We start from the raw sequence: 16675 nt of genomic DNA, 5'->3' as shown, positions 1-16675 counted from the left end.
GTGCCACAAGTTCACCGTCTAGGACAAGTATTATCTATTCTGACCAGACTGCAGCAAAGATCCTGCAGATCCTGCATTTAAACTGTATTAGTCTCACAGCAGAGATTTTCTTAAGTAAAAAGAAAAAAAATGGTGCTTTCTGTACTGATTGCCTATTTCATCTTGTTTCCTTAAATGCCAGGGAAAACAAGCACAAAAGCCCCTGTCAGCAAATCCAAAGAGATCAAAAACTTCCTCCAGGTTTCCTTTCAGCATTGCTTATGATGAATTATATAAAAGGGACAACCTAAGAAAACCAAGAACCTGACATATACTCAGTGTCAAAACTAGAAAAACAATTCTGCCCAGGAGAATGAGCACTCTAAGTATTTCCTACCCTCACTTGGCAATCGTCTACTGTGCTAAGGGAACTGAGAACTTGGGAGACATGATGGATCTACATTAGGTGACTCTTCAAATCTGCATCAACTATAACCAATTTTTTTTTTTTAGTTTCATTGAATTTTTTGCTAAAGGCAACTGAGTGAGCCTGGAAGTGATTTTTTAATTTTTTAATTTTTTTTAGTTTTATTGAATTTATTTTTTTTAAATACACAACATCGGAATGCATTACAATTCTTATTACACATACAGAGTAAAATTTTTCCTATCTTTGTATATAGAGTATGTTCACGCCAATTCATACCTTTATACATGTAGTTCTTTTTTGCATGACAATTCTTATTACACATATACCACAAATTTTCATATCTCTGTTTATATATAAAGTATGTTGACACCCAATTCGAGTCTTCATACATGTACTTTGGATAATGATTTCCATCACATTCCACCATCCTTGCTAATCCCCTGCCTCCTCCCTTCCTCTCCCACCCCTCTTCCCTATCTAGAATTCATCTATTCCCCTCATGCTCACCTTCCCTACCCCACTATGAGTCAGCCTCCTTATATCAGAGAAAACATTCGGCATTTGTTTTTTTTGGGATTGGCTAAGTTCACTTAGCATTATCTTCTCCAACATCATCCATTTACCTGTTTTTTTCCCCCTGTACTGGGGATTGAACTCAGGGGCACTCAACCACTGAGCCACATCCCTAGCCCTAATTTTTTTTTTTTTTTAAGGATAGGGTCTCACTGAGTTGCTTAGCACCTTGCTGTTGCTGAGGCTGGCTTTGAACTTGGATCCTCCTGTCTCAGCCTCTCAAGCTGCTGAGATTACAGGCCTGAACCACTGCACCAGGGAGTATTTTTAACTCTTCCTCTTAAGCACTCAATTCCCACAAAAGGGAAGCCATTTTCCAGAAATACTGAAAGGATTCTCAGTTGTTCATTCATTCATTCATTCATTTTATTTTTTTTAATGAACAGATATTAGATTTCCACAAGGAAAAGCTGAGAAGGAGGGAATTTCTCAAAATTTTTCAGGTCAAAGAAAGTTCACTTCTTGTAAGCCAAAATCAACAAAATAGCCCCACCCTCTTCAGTGCAGAATGTAATGCGGAAACATAGTTTGTGGAAACAATCCAAAATCAATTAAAGTAGACTTAAGGAACAGAGCATAAAAGAAGTACATGCCAATCCACAGCTCACAGGAGTATTTCTAGAGAGTATTTCAGGCTAGAAGTAAAACAAAACTAGAAACTGATAAGCTTTAGCCTACTTTTCATTTACTCAACTGAGTAAATATGAGATGGGCTTAAATTCCTTATTTTAAATTCCTTAATGTTTTCTTAGCTGTACATACTAACACGTAAAGTGCATCACCTTGCGTTCTTGGTATGGGTGGGAGTTTTACTGGTTAAACCAGAGATAGTTGCAAAAGGATCCTATAATCTTCATTAGAAAAATCAGCACTCTGCCATATGTACCATAACAAAATGCATGCCTTATCTGCAACCTGCTCCGGGGTAATTTGAAGATTTCTCAACAGAATTTATTCTTGCCAGTGGACAGGAGTGGAAAATTCAATACTAGTAGTCAGTATACTTTTTAGCTTCCCTATTTAAACAATGGGGCAAAAAGTTTGTTTGTATTTCAACTGTATTCAAAATGGTGCCATTGTTTCTGGGGAGGCATGGTTTTTACTCTATGATTTAGGCAGGTGCCAAGTTTGCAAACCAGTTATACCTTCCAGGCAGTGCTTATGAGGGCAAATGTTTAACAACTGATTCTCCGGAAAAAAAAAATGCTTATTATAAATAAAAGATGTTTAGTGCACAGTATAAACATTATAATAACAATACTTTAAAAAATAAAACATCCCATATATACCACTGACTTTCTCTTCTTTCTTTCTTTCATTTTTTTGCAGTACTGGGAAATGAACTCAGGGGCACTCTTCCACTGAGCTTCACCTGTAGCCTTTTTTATTTTATTTTTTTAATTTTGAGACAGGATCTCAGTGAGATGCCAAGCCTGGCCTTGAATTTGCAAGCCTCCTGATCCAGCCAAGTTGCTGGGATTACAGGCATGCACCACCAAGGCTGACTAGATCACTTATTCACACAAGAATGATTTCAGTGAGTTTTGCTAGACTCTTCTATCCATCATTAACTATGGTTACAAATGATAAAGACGTGCAGATCTGTGTGGGTTGACATTTACATTTAAGTTCGCAAGGTTAGCGGAAGGTGAAACAATGAACATAAGTGGGAATTTCATTTCAGCTGTTTGTTAATGATGTGTGCATATTTTTTGAATTGGATACTAAAAATTGTGATTGAATACTAGAAGAAAAATTTCCTCAAGGAACTTTTCATGTAATGGCCATTGACAAACATTTTCTTCATGGTGTTCTTAATTGTAGACAAGCAACAAAATAATAAATTAAGTCCTGACTGATTCATAGCATTTGTCAAGTTTGGGTGGTGTAAATGTTCCTGCCAGGGCTGGTGTCAAGCTAGCATGTTGAGACGCTGAATGCAGATTTGGAAAGGTGCAGAGTGGTACCCATCATTTAGTATTTCTCACACACAGATACAACAGATGTAATAACCTCAAGAGCACAGGAAATGATAAAATATTTAGGAAGAGATGAGTTTTTTGTATTTATTTACAGTTTTAAATATAGTTTACTTAATTCTATTTTAATACAATTTTGTTTAAAATATTATCAAAATGTCACAAAATTTCTGAAATTCCAAGTTCTCCCAGCCAGTCGTGGCTGTCTCCAGAACAAGCTTTCGAGGTTCTGAGCTTGAAGGGCAAATGCATTTTCCAGGCAATTTCCCCTCAGCCACAGGCCACTAACATCCCATTAACAGTGACCCTAAGGCCCAGCTTCCCCTGTTGTGAGTTAATCAGTCTCCAGGGGGTACGATGTATGGCAGAAGTTCCCAGTAGAACATTAACATTTAGTGAAAAGCAAGTGGGATAAAATGATCCTAGCATAGTCATGTGACTGTGAGACAGCCTCAGTTTCCTCACTAGTGGAATGGCAGTTCCTCGGGCTGGTGCTAGCATTGTGCCTCACATACAGCAGAAGCTCAGCAGCTAGAGGGCTAGCATGAAGACCACAGCGGAATCACTACACAAGATTCTGCTTCTGGACACAGAGCGGTCGGTCAGGGGGGCTATGGCCTTTCTCCCAGTTCTGATTTGAGACGTGACTCACTGATGAGTCTAAGAGCCAGGTCGCAATGAGGACATGGAAGAGCGAGCCTTGCCTGGCTCCCAGGGATCACTACTCTCATCTCTTCCCAGGAACCACCACCACCAAAAAAAAAAAAAAAAAAGTGCTGATAAAATTTGTAGTAGGAGAGTTTCAGCCTAGACCCCAAACAGTGTTTCACATAGGAACCACGGGACATGTAGTAGATCCTGGAATTTAGGAAGACTCACTTGCCCTCTATGTGATCAGCGCAGATAACAGGACCCTGATTAGATGAAGGTTAAGAACTCTTTTAAAAAAAGAGTTTTTGAATCTTTCAAAAAATATGCTGTCGACATTTATCATTTATTTTGACATTCCAAACCTTTTTAGATCCTTTATCTCCACTTTTTCTTTTCAAGCAGACATTTAAATAACAAAACAAAACAATACAAAAACAAGAAGGCTTATTGTGTTTTTTAATATGAGGACTGGGGAAATGCCTATTGTAACGGTTTTGGATTCAGTGAACTTGGCCATGGACTGTGTCTAGCACATGCCTGGGGTGGACACCTAACGGTAGCTGTTTTAGGCTGTGCACTGCGTTCTTTCTTCTTTCAAATCAATTGAAGTTTAACCCAGTGGGGCAGGGGTCTATAGACAAAGCACTGATGAAGGGGCCCACTTCCTGCTGCTTCTAATAGGCAGATAGCAAGCTGAATCGATATCTCCCTGCCCAATACAGTACATTCTTTCAAGAATAAAAACAAGCAAACAAAAAGGTCCACTATGATAGCTACTAACCAGACCAAGGATCGAGGACATTAAGAGATTCTAAGCCACTACCTTTTATTTCACGTACATTTTCAAACTCTAGTTTTTATTCTGGATTTCAGGGACACCAAGGATTAATTGATAAGCCAAACAGAAAAGATAATGGAGCCACTGGGAGTCAGCCTGGCCTTAAAATTTAATCTTCCACATCACATCAACAGTACACAGTCATTACGGTTGGGAAAAAATACAAAGATAGAAACGCATGTGAGTCTAAAAGCTAGAAGCATTTTTTAAAAAATAATTAATGGCTATAATTTAAAGTATTTAGATCCAAAATAAACATATTTATGTAACACATTATTGGGGACAATTCAATATGTAATTCTGAGGAAATCACAGAATTTGGCCTAGAAACATTAAAGGCATAAGGATGCAAGTAATTTATTGAATTTAGCAAGATTCAAATTCAGAGATTGCTTTATTATCACGTTTTATAAAAATTGAAATAGATTTCTATGTAGAAGACATTCTACATTGAAAAAAATAAAACCCAGAAAATATTATAAACCCAATATTGTCAAGTCATCAAAGTTAAGATCTCTAACCATGAGCCGTGAGCCAAGTGACCCAAGATGAATTTTTTTGAAGTAATAATAAGAAAGTACGTGTGTGTCTGTGTATGTGCCAAGTGTTACCTGCAACCAACCAACTCATCTCTCTCCTGGTAGTTTATGTAAGGTACACAGGGACTAGGATGGTTCCTAAGGACATTACTTACACAGTATGCCTAAGATTGAACACACACTGCCCTACCATTGAGTGTGAATTTGGAAGGAATACTAAGGAAATTTATGGGGTCAGTCTTCCTACTTTAACCCTCAAACCTTTGCATCCCCAACTGCAGTGGGAAGGAGTGTCCAGGAGAACTGCAGTGAATCAACATGGACTTCTTCCTCTCTCTGGGCAACTGCAGAAAGAACTGGGTTTATTGTTTGCTTTTGTTTTAAGGATTTTCTTACCTCTCTGGAGCTGTTCTGCTAGTTCTTTTCCTTTCTTTGCCCCAAGGAGGTGCCCCAAAGGTTTGCATCCCCAGGCCACAGTCTTAACAGTTTCTTAGAACTTCACACAGTTGTCCAATGGTTAAAAACATAGCAGGAAACCCAGCTGAGGGCCCTCTTGAGCGGGGCAGGTGAAGGGTGGCTGAGTGGCTGTGTGCCTGGCTGCTGTTGCATAACAAAACCAAACACTCTGCTCTCCTGGCTGTGGCTGCAAGGTGCGTGATTACACACTAAATAATAAGAGCTGTGTGCCTTTCCTTGCTGAGGACCTGAGTGGCAACATGCAATCCCTTTAGTCCAAGCTCTTCAAAATCAAATATTACAGTGCTTTTCGACCATTCGTTTTCAGCCAGTACCCAGAACGAAAACAAATCCAGTGCTAACTTTCATCTTCTGGACTTGGTGCTTTAAGCAATTAAACTTAGTACAAACAGACAAATTCAATTTAAAAAGTTTGAATGAAGCCAAATGTCACTATTTATGTTAGCATATTTTGATTTGTAATTCGTGAAGCTTAAAAGAGATTGGAACCAAGGCTATAAACTGACATGAGGGAAAAAAATACTTACACAAATGTATATACACCATTTATATCACTCATTGCAATCCTAAATTGTCCTGAATCATTACAAGAGTGTCAGATAATTGTTTCACGTCATTAGGTTTTTAGTTTATAGAGGTACTTTAGAATCTCAAAGTAAATAAGATTCCTAAAGGATCAAACATTTTGTAAGATGTTGCCACAAATTTTAATGATTAAGAAGGTTTTTCTAGCCAGGCACAGTGGCACATGCCTGTAATCCTAACAGCTTGGGAGGCTGAGGCAGGAGGATCACGAGTTCAAAGCCAGCTTCAGCAAAAGGGAGGTGCTAAGCAACTCAGTGAGACCCTGTCTCTAAATAAAATACAAATAAATAAATAAATAAATAAATAAATAAATAAAGGCTGAATATGTGGCTCAGTGATTGAGTTCCCTGAGTTCAATCCCTAGTACCAGGAAAAAAAAAAGAAGGCTTTTCTGGAGCTATATGTACCTATATGTATCTAGTTCTGTGTTTGCCACTGCAAAAGAATAAAAAAGTATATATGATTTGCTTTATTCAAGAAATTTATAATCTGAATAGAAAGGCAAATCCAGCACGTGGAACAACTTGCTAACTATGCACAAAACAACACGGTACTGGATTCTAGTGAGACAGTAAATCAGTCTTCAACTTAGCTCCCCCTGCATCCACAGTCTGGGCTAAGACCTGTAATTTACCATTAAAGAGTATGCTACATATGTATAGATTTTAGTTTGTTGCACCCTAGGGGTAGTAAGAAATGAACATTTCAGGAGTAATCAACTAATATCTAATCGGGACAGTTGCACATAGAAGTGATTATTAAGTGATACTCCAGTGATCCATTGATTAAGACAGGAACTAATGATTGGGTTTCTATTAATGGCCTACTAAGTAGGAACATAGACTTAAAAAACAGAAAACACTGGTGGGATTCAGATATGTAGGTGGACTTCCCTGGCCTGTAAGAGAGAAGAATCTAATAAACTGAAGTCTAGACACTTGCGTGTGAGGTGAAGCTAGGTACTGGACCTGTGACCTTCATTGGATTGGTTGTTTTGGGTACCTGATGCAGACTTTTGAGGGTGTTAGGACACTATGTCTGGAATATTGTTAAGCTGACCCAAGTACAGGAAGCCTCCATATCTGCAGGCTCAAATAACTTTGAATCAAAAAAATTCTAAATGCTCAGGAGTAGTATGGTCAAATTATATATTGTGTGTGTACCCATACATAATGACAAATCTCATCACTATGTACAACTATAATGCACCAATAAAAAAGTGAGAAAATAAAAAAATGTTCTTCCTCTGCCAAAAAAGTTGTGTATTTTTTTGTTGCCTGCGCTCATCATGGCAACAACAACAACAAACTTTTTATTGTGATTATTCCTTAAATGATAGACTAAAACAACTAATTATATAGTATTTGCATTGTACTGAGTACTAAAAGTAACCTAGAGATGATTTATTATATAGGAGGATGTACATAGGTTATATGCAAATACAATGCCATTTTAGACAAGGTACATGAACATCTGACTTTGGTATCCAGAGGGCTCGTGGAATCAATTCCCCATAGATAGCAAGGGATGACCAAGTCTTTTCTGTAGGGTGCTGTTAGAATATAAAACAATAAAGACTTCAGACTTGAAGTTTACAGAATAGGTTGACATACTGTTTTGGGTTTACTTGCTAATCAAGGCAGTTTAAAATAGCTATGTGGAGAATTTGGTTCTACACTTGCTTTCATTATATCCCGACTGGGACTGTGTTGAAGAGTGGCTAGTTCTTACCCACCCCAGGCTTGCCTGCAACTTCTGTTATCCATGTTTAATCCAATTTACTTTGACTTTTCCATGCCCTAAAGACCTGTCTTTAAGTTAAAGTTTGTCCCTTACCAGCCAGTTCTGTGCCCATCTTGGAGGCCACCACACCTCATAAGCATCTGTGGTAGTTCAACAGATACCTCCTTCCTAGAGGAATTTAAGCCAATAACTAAGGTGATATTGAGAGAGGCCAGTGCCCTCACTCATGACTATCTAAGAAGTATGAAAGGGCATCATGGGTTCTGGAAGAGGGTGCGGATAGGTGCTAAAAAGAGAAGGAAGGGGAAAGCTGAAGGACCTCAGCTCTGACGATTCAAGGCATCCAGAGCTAAGAAATAATTTTAGCGCCAAATTTACAAGATGGCCCCAATGGCCCTTCTGGTGTCATGTCCTTATCTGTCCCCTTGCTGGAGTGAGTCTGGATTGGGATGACCCTGCCTGTGACAAATGCAACAAGGCAGAAGTGACAGTGAGATTGTCAAGGTTAGGAAAGTTTGGCTTCTTTAAGATCTCTGACATTGCTTGCTCTGGGAGAACCAGCTGCATGTTGTGAAGCCATGAAATTAACCCTGTGGAGAGGCTCCCATGGGAAGAACCAACTCAAGCCAGGCTGGAAGGACAGCCTCCACCCCAGTAAGCCTCAGTGACTATGGCCACAGCCCACATCTGACTGCAAACTTATGAGAGGCCCCTGGTAAGGCCCAGCTGAGTCACTCTTCATTCCTGACCTTCAGAAACTATTGGAAATGAGAAATATTTACTGCTGTTTTAAACCACTGAGTTTTGGAATAATTTGTTATGCAGCAACAGATAACTAGTGCATTAAGAATACATCTCCTGCTGGATCTGTGGTGCACTCCTGTAATCCCAGTGGCTCAGGAGGCTGAGGCAGGAGGAACAGGAGTTCAAAGCCAGCCTAAGCAAAAGTGAGGTGCTAAGCAACTCGGTGAGACCCTGTTTCTAAATAAAATACAAAATAGGGCTGGGGATGTGACTCAGTGGTCGAGTGTCCTTGAGTTCAAACCCTGGTACCCTGTACACTCCCACCCCCTCAAAAAAAGAATACATTTCCTGTTCTCACTTGGCCTCATGGAATAATCTAATATAGGCAAAGCATTTTAAAGAAGGAAACCACTTTACACCTCGCTCCTCATTCTTTGCCATTTTCTCTCTTTGAAATGCAGATGCTAATTTAGCTGTGAGGTTAATGCAAGGTCTGGGTGTCTGTGTTCCCCTGACTCCCCAAAATTCACACCTTGAAGGCCTAACCCCAAGTTGATGATATTAGGAGGTAGAACCTTTGGACTTTTGGGAGGTGATGAGGTCAGGGGCAGAGTTCCATAAAAAGAGGAAGAGAAACCAGACCACTTCTGCTCTCTCTTTCTTGCATGCCCACCAAGAAAAGCCATGTGAGGACATAACCCAAAGAAGGTCTTCACCAAACACCCAACCATGCAGGCACCCAACCTTGGACTGTGAAAATAAATGTTTTCTAAGCCACCCAGTCTTGGGTAACTTGATAGCAGCCTGAAAAGACCGAGCCTGGAATGTTTTATATATATATCTTCCTGTAACATACAGGGCGGGTAATGTCTGATTACCTACACAGGAAAACACAGATAGCACATAAACCCTGTCTACAAGGCTCAGGGCATGCCAGTGAAGTCATACCTAGTGACTAACCTATTACTCTAAGAATACATGGTCATTGCAAAAGAGTTAGAAAATATAGATTAGATAAAAATACCATTCAAAGATAGCCACCATTAGGGCTGTGGCTGTGGCTCGGTGGTAGAGCACTTGCCTTGTACGTGTGAGACACTGGGTTCGATCCTCAGCACCACAGAAAAATAAATAAATAAAGATGGTATGTCCATCTATAACTTAAAATCATTAAACAAAAAAGATAGCTACCATTAAGTTGGGGTTACCACTAGCCTGTCTTCCTTTCTTCCTTCTTACCTTCCTTCCTTTTTTCTTTAACCTATTATTTTTATTTGTTTTCCACATCTTTTAATTGGTGCATCATAGTTGTACACAATGGTGGGTTTTGCTGTTACATGTTCATACACACACTCACACACACACTATATATATATATATATATATATATGAATATAAATTTGGTCAATATCGTTCTCCAGTATTTCTTATTTCTATTTCACTTAAAAATATACCTTGAGTATTTCCCACATAAAAAAGTTTCATGGACACTTTATAATTTTTAATGGCTAGATGATAATCCTTAGAATCAGAAAATGCAGATTATTTTTAAACTCTCTTATTGAAAGTTTATGCCATCATACCATCTCAAAGGCAAATATGTTTTTATTCTTTTTCCACAACCAATACTGGTATCAGGGTTTCTTAAAATCTAATTAATTTCTATGAAGACAAAATGCAATGGTCTGCTAAGTATATCAGCAAGTATTTGCTTTTAAAGAGGAGAAAGAATTTCAAATGCATGAAACTTGGTGAATCGCGTGCTTTATTAGAGTGTGTCATGGGTGTATTCATGTGTGACTGGCCAATGTGACTTGGTAGCAGAGCTAGGGGTGAGGGCCAGAGGGTGTTCCAGTTGGGGTGCTTGTACCTCTGGAAGCTATTAACATGTAATACTGGGGATTGGGAGAAAATTATTAAATTCCTACTGACATCTCTTCAGCTCATCTTTTAAAAATTTCTATTTGGTGCATATTACTGTTTATAAAATACTAGTACAGCAATCTATGTGCATCATACAAACATCACACAACAACATGTGATTCATGCCAAATTTTACTGACAGGATGCATGATCCAAACACTTGGGAAATGCTGATTTTAGATCACTATCCTTTAAATTTGGATGTGCTCAAGAATCTGCAGAGACACTTTGTTAAATGTAGGTTTATATTTGGCATATTCAGGTTGGCGCCAAATTCTACCCTTCTAATACACTTTGATGAGATATTCATGCTACTGGTTCAGAGCAGCAAGGACTTAGATTACTCTTCCTTTGGCCTCCATAGCACAAGGTACTTGCTGAGACACCTGGTTTCAAGGACTTTGCTCTTGAAACCAAGTCCCAGGAAGGACCTGGCCTCCAGCCCTGATGAAGCTCCCATTGATGGCCAACACTAAACCTCAGCCATGTGAGCGAGCCATCTGGAGGATGGCTTCTCCTGTCCCTGAAGTGCTGTGGAGCAGAGACCAGATGTTCCCTCCTCAGTGCCCAAGAGTCCTACATGAATTGCAGGTTTGACAACTTAAATTTTCATTTTAAAGCAAAACAAACTTTTTTTTTTTTGGAGTGGGGGTAGTTCATTATGAAGCAATTGAAACTAGAACCTATAAAAGTTCTGTTTCAGATGTGCGTGTTGGTGTAAAGTGTATTTTTTTAAACTTGTGGGTCTCAAAGTCACAGAATGAGGAGAATCATGCTGTGAGATGATTTCAAAGAGCCCCACGTTACCATCCAATGAATGGAATTTTACCATTAGATATAATCTCACATAAATTCACATACCTTGAGTTAGAAACTGCCATAGTTTGAACATTTGTCTCTTCCAAAACTCTGGTTGAAATTTAATTGTCATTATAAACATATTAAGAGGTGGAACCTCTAAGATGGGATTAGGTTACGAGGGCTCCATCCTCATGGTGAGACTGGTACTGGTCCCTCTTGTCCTTTCACCTTCTGCTATGGGATAACCTGGTAAGAAGACCTCACTAGATGCTGGTCTCTCCATCAGAGACTTTCCAGCCTCCAGAAATGCAAATCTTAATTATAATATTAATCATAAATCACCCAGTCAGTGGTATCCTGTTATCATGGCACAAAACGGACTAAGCTGGAAAATTGGTACTGAGAGTGAGTTATTGATATTCCAAATATCCAAAAAATGTGAAAGAAGGCTTGAAACCCAGAAATGGGTAGAGGCTAGAAGGATTTGGAAGAATAGGCTAGAAAAAGCTTAGATGGCTCAAAATAGAGTGTGAAGGGCAATGTTGAGTCTCACTTCAGAAGAAGAGAAGGACTGTAGGGAAGTTTAGAACTTCTTAGGGATTACTTAAATAGCTGTGATGAGAATGTGGCCAGAAATACAATGGTAAAGGCAATTGTGATGAGGCCTCAGAAATGAAGAATGAGCTTCTGGAAACGGGAGTAAAGGCCATCCTTGTTATAAAGTGGGCAAAGACCTGGCTGGAGGGTGCCAAGCCCAGAGGCTCTGTGGAAGACAGTGATGAGCTGGGGGTCTGGCAGAAGGCACCTCTAAGCAGCAAGGCATTCTGGGTACCATGGGGCTTCTTTCAACTGCAGGTAGTAAAACTTGAGAAGAATGAAATGACTTCAAGATAGAATTTATAATGAAAAGGGAAACAGTATTCTGAGATTTGAAGGTTTATCATGCTGGCCCTGTGGGAGAAAAATGAAAGCATTTTCAGAAGAGGAAACCAAGGGGGTGGTCAAATGACCCTTCAGAATGACCCTGAAGGCACTTCAAGAGATTACTGATGCCACCCTTCCCTACACAGGCCCAGAGGATAAGGTAGGGGGAAGCAAACGTGTGGAGAGAGAGAGGCCTCTGGCACCCACAGCAGGGGCCTCAAGTCTGTACTCTGCATCCTGGTGTAGTGCTCCTCAGCGGCCCCAGCAGGGGCCCAGTGGGGCCCCATTGTGGCTGGTGGCTCCACTGTTCAGTGTAAGCAGTAAATCCTGGTGGTCCAGCTGTGGTGCTAATTCTGCAGGTGCAAGAATGCAATAGCTGCGGGGGTATCCTCCTCCACCTACAGCTCAAGAATGTACTGGACAGCTTTGGTGCCCAGGCAGAGACTGGGGGCCCACTGCAGACAGTCCCCAGTAGGTGAGTGCCCAGTGGAGCTGTGGGGTGGGGCTGCCCCTAAGGCACGGCTGTAGAGCTACCAGCCAACAGCTGCAGGCGGAGGCTCCAACCCATGAGAGCTGCCATGGTGGTTGAACCCACCAAAGCCATAAGGTGGGCCTACATGAGGGCTCAGAGTCAACCATGCCCTGGAGGGCCTGGAAGACAGAAGGAGAAGTCGAAGATTATTCTCAAGCCTTAAGATTTAGCATTGTTGGGCTGGGGATGTAGCTCTATGGTGGGGTGCTTGCCTGACATGAACAAGGACCTGAGTTCAATCCCCAGCACTAAAAAAAACAAAACAAACAAACAAAAAGCCCCAAGCAAACAAACCAACCAAAAAAACCTTATGGTATTTTTCAGAAGACTATAGTTCAAATGTAGGTCTCTTCTATTTTATATTGAAATTTAATTGTCATGGTACCAGTATTAAGACATGGGAAATATAAGATGTGATTAGGCCATGAAGGATCTATCATCATGAATGGGATTACAGCTGTTAAAAAGAGCAAGTTTGGCCCTCTCTTGCCCTTCTGCCTTCTGGCATGGGATGTTGCAGGAAGGAGGTCCTCCCCAGATACTGGTCTCTTTGTCTTGGACTTCCTGGCCTTCAGAACTGTGGATGAAAAAAAAAATTTTGATACCAGGGATTGAACCCAGGACTGATAAATTACTGAACCATGTCTCATACCTTTTTATTTTTTAATTTTTGAGACAATGTCTTGCTAAGTTGTCAAGGCTGGCTTTGAACTTATGATCCTCTTGTCTCAGCCTCCCGAACCACTAGGATTACAGGTATGTGCTTCTGCAGCCGGCCTGCAAACTTTTGTTAATTATAAATTACCCACAAAAGAGACTAAGATAAAAACATTCCTGTTATTAGGACTATTAGCTGCTCTGATACCACTTTTTGATCACCAGGTTCTCATCTGTGAATGGCTATTCAATGGCTTCTCCCTTTTCTTTCCATCCTTCCTGCCTATAGATATGGATCATCACCATTTTTTCCTTGAGCACCTACTGCTTAATCAGTCTTCATGTTTTCTGGCCCTACCACTGTGCCAAATTGTTTGCACAATGTTAATTTGTAACCTCAGTCACCAAATCCAATGAGTATTTGAAGATGGAGTTTTCATGGAGGTAATTAAGGTCAAATGAGGTCATTAGGGTGGGGCCCTGATCTGCTAGGATTGGTGTCCTCATAAGAAAATGCAGAGATCTTCCTTCCTCTCTTTGGATATGCAAGGCCACACCAAGGAAAGGCCATGTGAAGGGATAGCAAGGAGTAGGAAGAGAGCCCTCACAACAATCAGCCCCCCTTGGAACCCTGGTGTTGGACTTCCAGGCCTCCACAAATGTAAGACAATAAATGTCTATAGTTTAAATCACACAGAGTGTGGTGTTCTGTTAAGACTGCCTAAGCAAATGAATACAACCTCTCTAAATTCTTTCAGCTATAGGGAACAGCTAAATAGAGAAGGCTTTGGAATTATATTTAATTATACTTGCAGGTAATAGAAGAATAAGGAGTTTAACTGGAGCCAGAATTAAAGTTAGGTAGTCAGTGTAGTTAGGTAAATCGGGTCTAATACCAGGTGAAATCTAAAATGGAGGCCATGCTGAGAATGATTCCAGGAAAGGCAGGACAACTCATGGAATGTTAATGAAGTCCTGAAAAGGCTCTAGGCCAAAGTCCATCCCAAAGAAGTGTTAATGAAGTCCTTCCTGCTCTGACTACTTCTTTGGCCCACCTGTGTCCCACCCCTCAGGCCTTCCCACCTACATTCCATCACTTAAAAACAACTATAAAAAGGGGAGACAACCGCACTTCCACGGATTCCACCTCTTGGGTCCCCTTCTTCCTCCTGGAGAAGTCTTTTCTGCTGTCCTTTAATAAACTTCTAATTTCTACTCTGACCTTGCCTCAGCATGCTTCTTTGGTGTTATTCTTCAACACTGGGGAAGCAAGGACTCGTCACTGGTCAACAGCGGTAACATAATCTCTCAGAGTCTCTCTGTGCTTTGTTGTAAAATGGAAATGAGCTCTGTTTCAAAGAGTTTTATTAGAAATCACTGGTGTTGGCATCAAGTACTCATAAGGGACTCTTAGAAATGTGGGAATGGACTTGATTTTTAGTGTCTCAATGACAGAGGACATTATATATAAGCATTAAAACAGCATTTAATGCTTATGTATAATCAAACTGTAATGCTTGGGATTGTCTAGCACCACAAAAGAACTCCCTCACTCAAAATGTCAGTAGTACCCTTTTGAGGAAATAGTAGCAAAAATTATCTGTCTGGTAGATAGTAGATGATAGTATTTATTTTACCTATAGTTTAAGAAAACCTTTTTTACCTATTCCTAAGATAATTTATAAATGATATATATATCATGGATGCCATGATATTTCCCATTCAGTAGATCTTACCTCTGGTAAAAGACAGAAGGTCATAAGCACTATAGCACCTGCTACAGTGCTATGGACAAAACAGATACTGACGCACTCCCGCCGGGGTCGCAGGGCGGCAGAGGCGCCGCGGGCGACCCTCTGTACCCTTGCGAATATGGCGCTGCGAGCAGTCCGGAGCGCGCTAGCTGCTGCCCGCAGCCTGCGTGCAGCCCCTGCGCCCCTTGCGCTCTGCCCGCCGTGGCCCTGGCGGGTGAGGGCGGGCGCTGTTCGGACGCTGCGCACCGGACCCACTCTGCTCTCCGTGCGTAAATTCACAGAGAAACATGAATGGATAACTACAGAAAATGGTATTGGAACAGTGGGAATCAGCAATTTTGCACAGGAAGCTCTGGGAGATGTTGTTTATTGTAGTCTGCCTGAAGTTGGAACAAAATTGAAAAAACAAGATGAGTTTGGTGCTTTGGAAAGTGTGAAAGCTGCCAGTGAACTCTATTCTCCTCTATCAGGAGAAGTAACTGAAATTAATGAGGCACTTGCAGAAAACCCAGGGCTTGTGAACAAATCTTGTTACGAAGATGGTTGGCTGATAAAGATGACACTGAGTGACCCTTCAGAACTAGATGACCTAATGAGCGAAGAAGCATATGAGAAATATGTAAAATCTATTGAGGAGTGAAAATGGCACCCTAAATAATCTAGTATGGAATAACTGCAAGCAGTTGTCTTATAGAAGACTTAAAAACTACTCTTAACAATGCTACTGGAAGAAGATACCCCTTAACTTCCCAATGACTGCCGATAAACACAATATGCATCTTTTTTACAATTCCTTATGATTTTTAGAGTAGGCACTAGGTTGATATCAGAATTCATGAAATTATCTGTGGTAAAAATACTTATAAAAAAGTATGTAATTCAAGGATAATCTTGTTATAAGCCTAATATAATACTGTAACGTGCTTACATCCATCCCTGGATCTGGGTCAATATACTTAATGATCTTCCATTTTAAAAAAACTGGACATAGAGGAAAGTGTGTGTTGTACAGTGTCAGAAGAACAATACTGTCTTAATTTTATAATGTACTGCATTCACTGGTGTTATTTTTATACACTGAAACAGCAGCTTGCAACAAAATAAGAAATAAAATATTCAACTTCATTAAAAAAAAAAAAAAAAAAAAAAAACAGATACTGACGAATATTGGTGGAGTCCTAGGATTTGAGTGTTCTCTCCAAAACTCATATTGAAGTTTAATTGCCACTGTAAGATTATTAAGAGGTGGGACCTTTGAGCAATGCTTAGGTTGTGGGGGCAGAACCCTCATGGCAGATGAAGGTCATTGGCATGATGGTGGGTTGTTATAAAAGCAAGTTCGGCTTCTAGCTTTCTCTTGCTCCTGCCCTCTCATTTATGATCTCATTTGTGTCCTCTAACATGCTATGATACAGCGTGAAGGCCCTTGCTAGATGCCAGTAGTTTCCCATCCTCTATAATCATAAAAATGATTTTTTCCCCTAATAGATTACCCAGTCTGTAGCATTCTGTTACAGCAGCAGAGAATGGACGAAGACTATGGAAC

The 16675-nt window shown here is 40.3% G+C and overlaps 1 protein-coding gene across 1 annotated transcript; it reads left to right on the top strand.

The window, feature by feature from the left end:
- The first annotated feature begins 15219 nt into the window (after nt 1-15219).
- Nucleotides 15220-16178, top strand: LOC124081279 (glycine cleavage system H protein, mitochondrial-like). The gene has a single exon (XM_046427494.2). The coding sequence runs from the start codon at nt 15248-15250 to the stop codon at nt 15767-15769; it is 522 nt and encodes a 173-aa protein (XP_046283450.1). The 5' UTR covers nt 15220-15247; the 3' UTR covers nt 15770-16178.
- The last annotated feature ends 497 nt before the right edge of the window (nt 16179-16675 follow it).

This window comes from Marmota monax, unplaced genomic scaffold (genome assembly GCF_021218885.2).
Source record: "Marmota monax isolate L192 unplaced genomic scaffold, Marmota_monax_Labrador192_F-V1.1 WCK01_AAM20220418_F8-fsc00901, whole genome shotgun sequence".
Classification (NCBI taxonomy): Eukaryota; Metazoa; Chordata; class Mammalia; order Rodentia; family Sciuridae; genus Marmota; species Marmota monax.
The sequence above is the reverse complement of the archived record's forward strand: the minus strand, read 5'-3'. Positions and strand labels throughout refer to the sequence as shown.

What these genes read in the sequence shown, in the direction of transcription:
- LOC124081279 (XM_046427494.2), top strand. Translation starts at nt 15,248, where the DNA reads ATGGCGCTGCGAGCAGTCCGGAGCGCGCTAGCTGCTGCCCGCAGCCTG.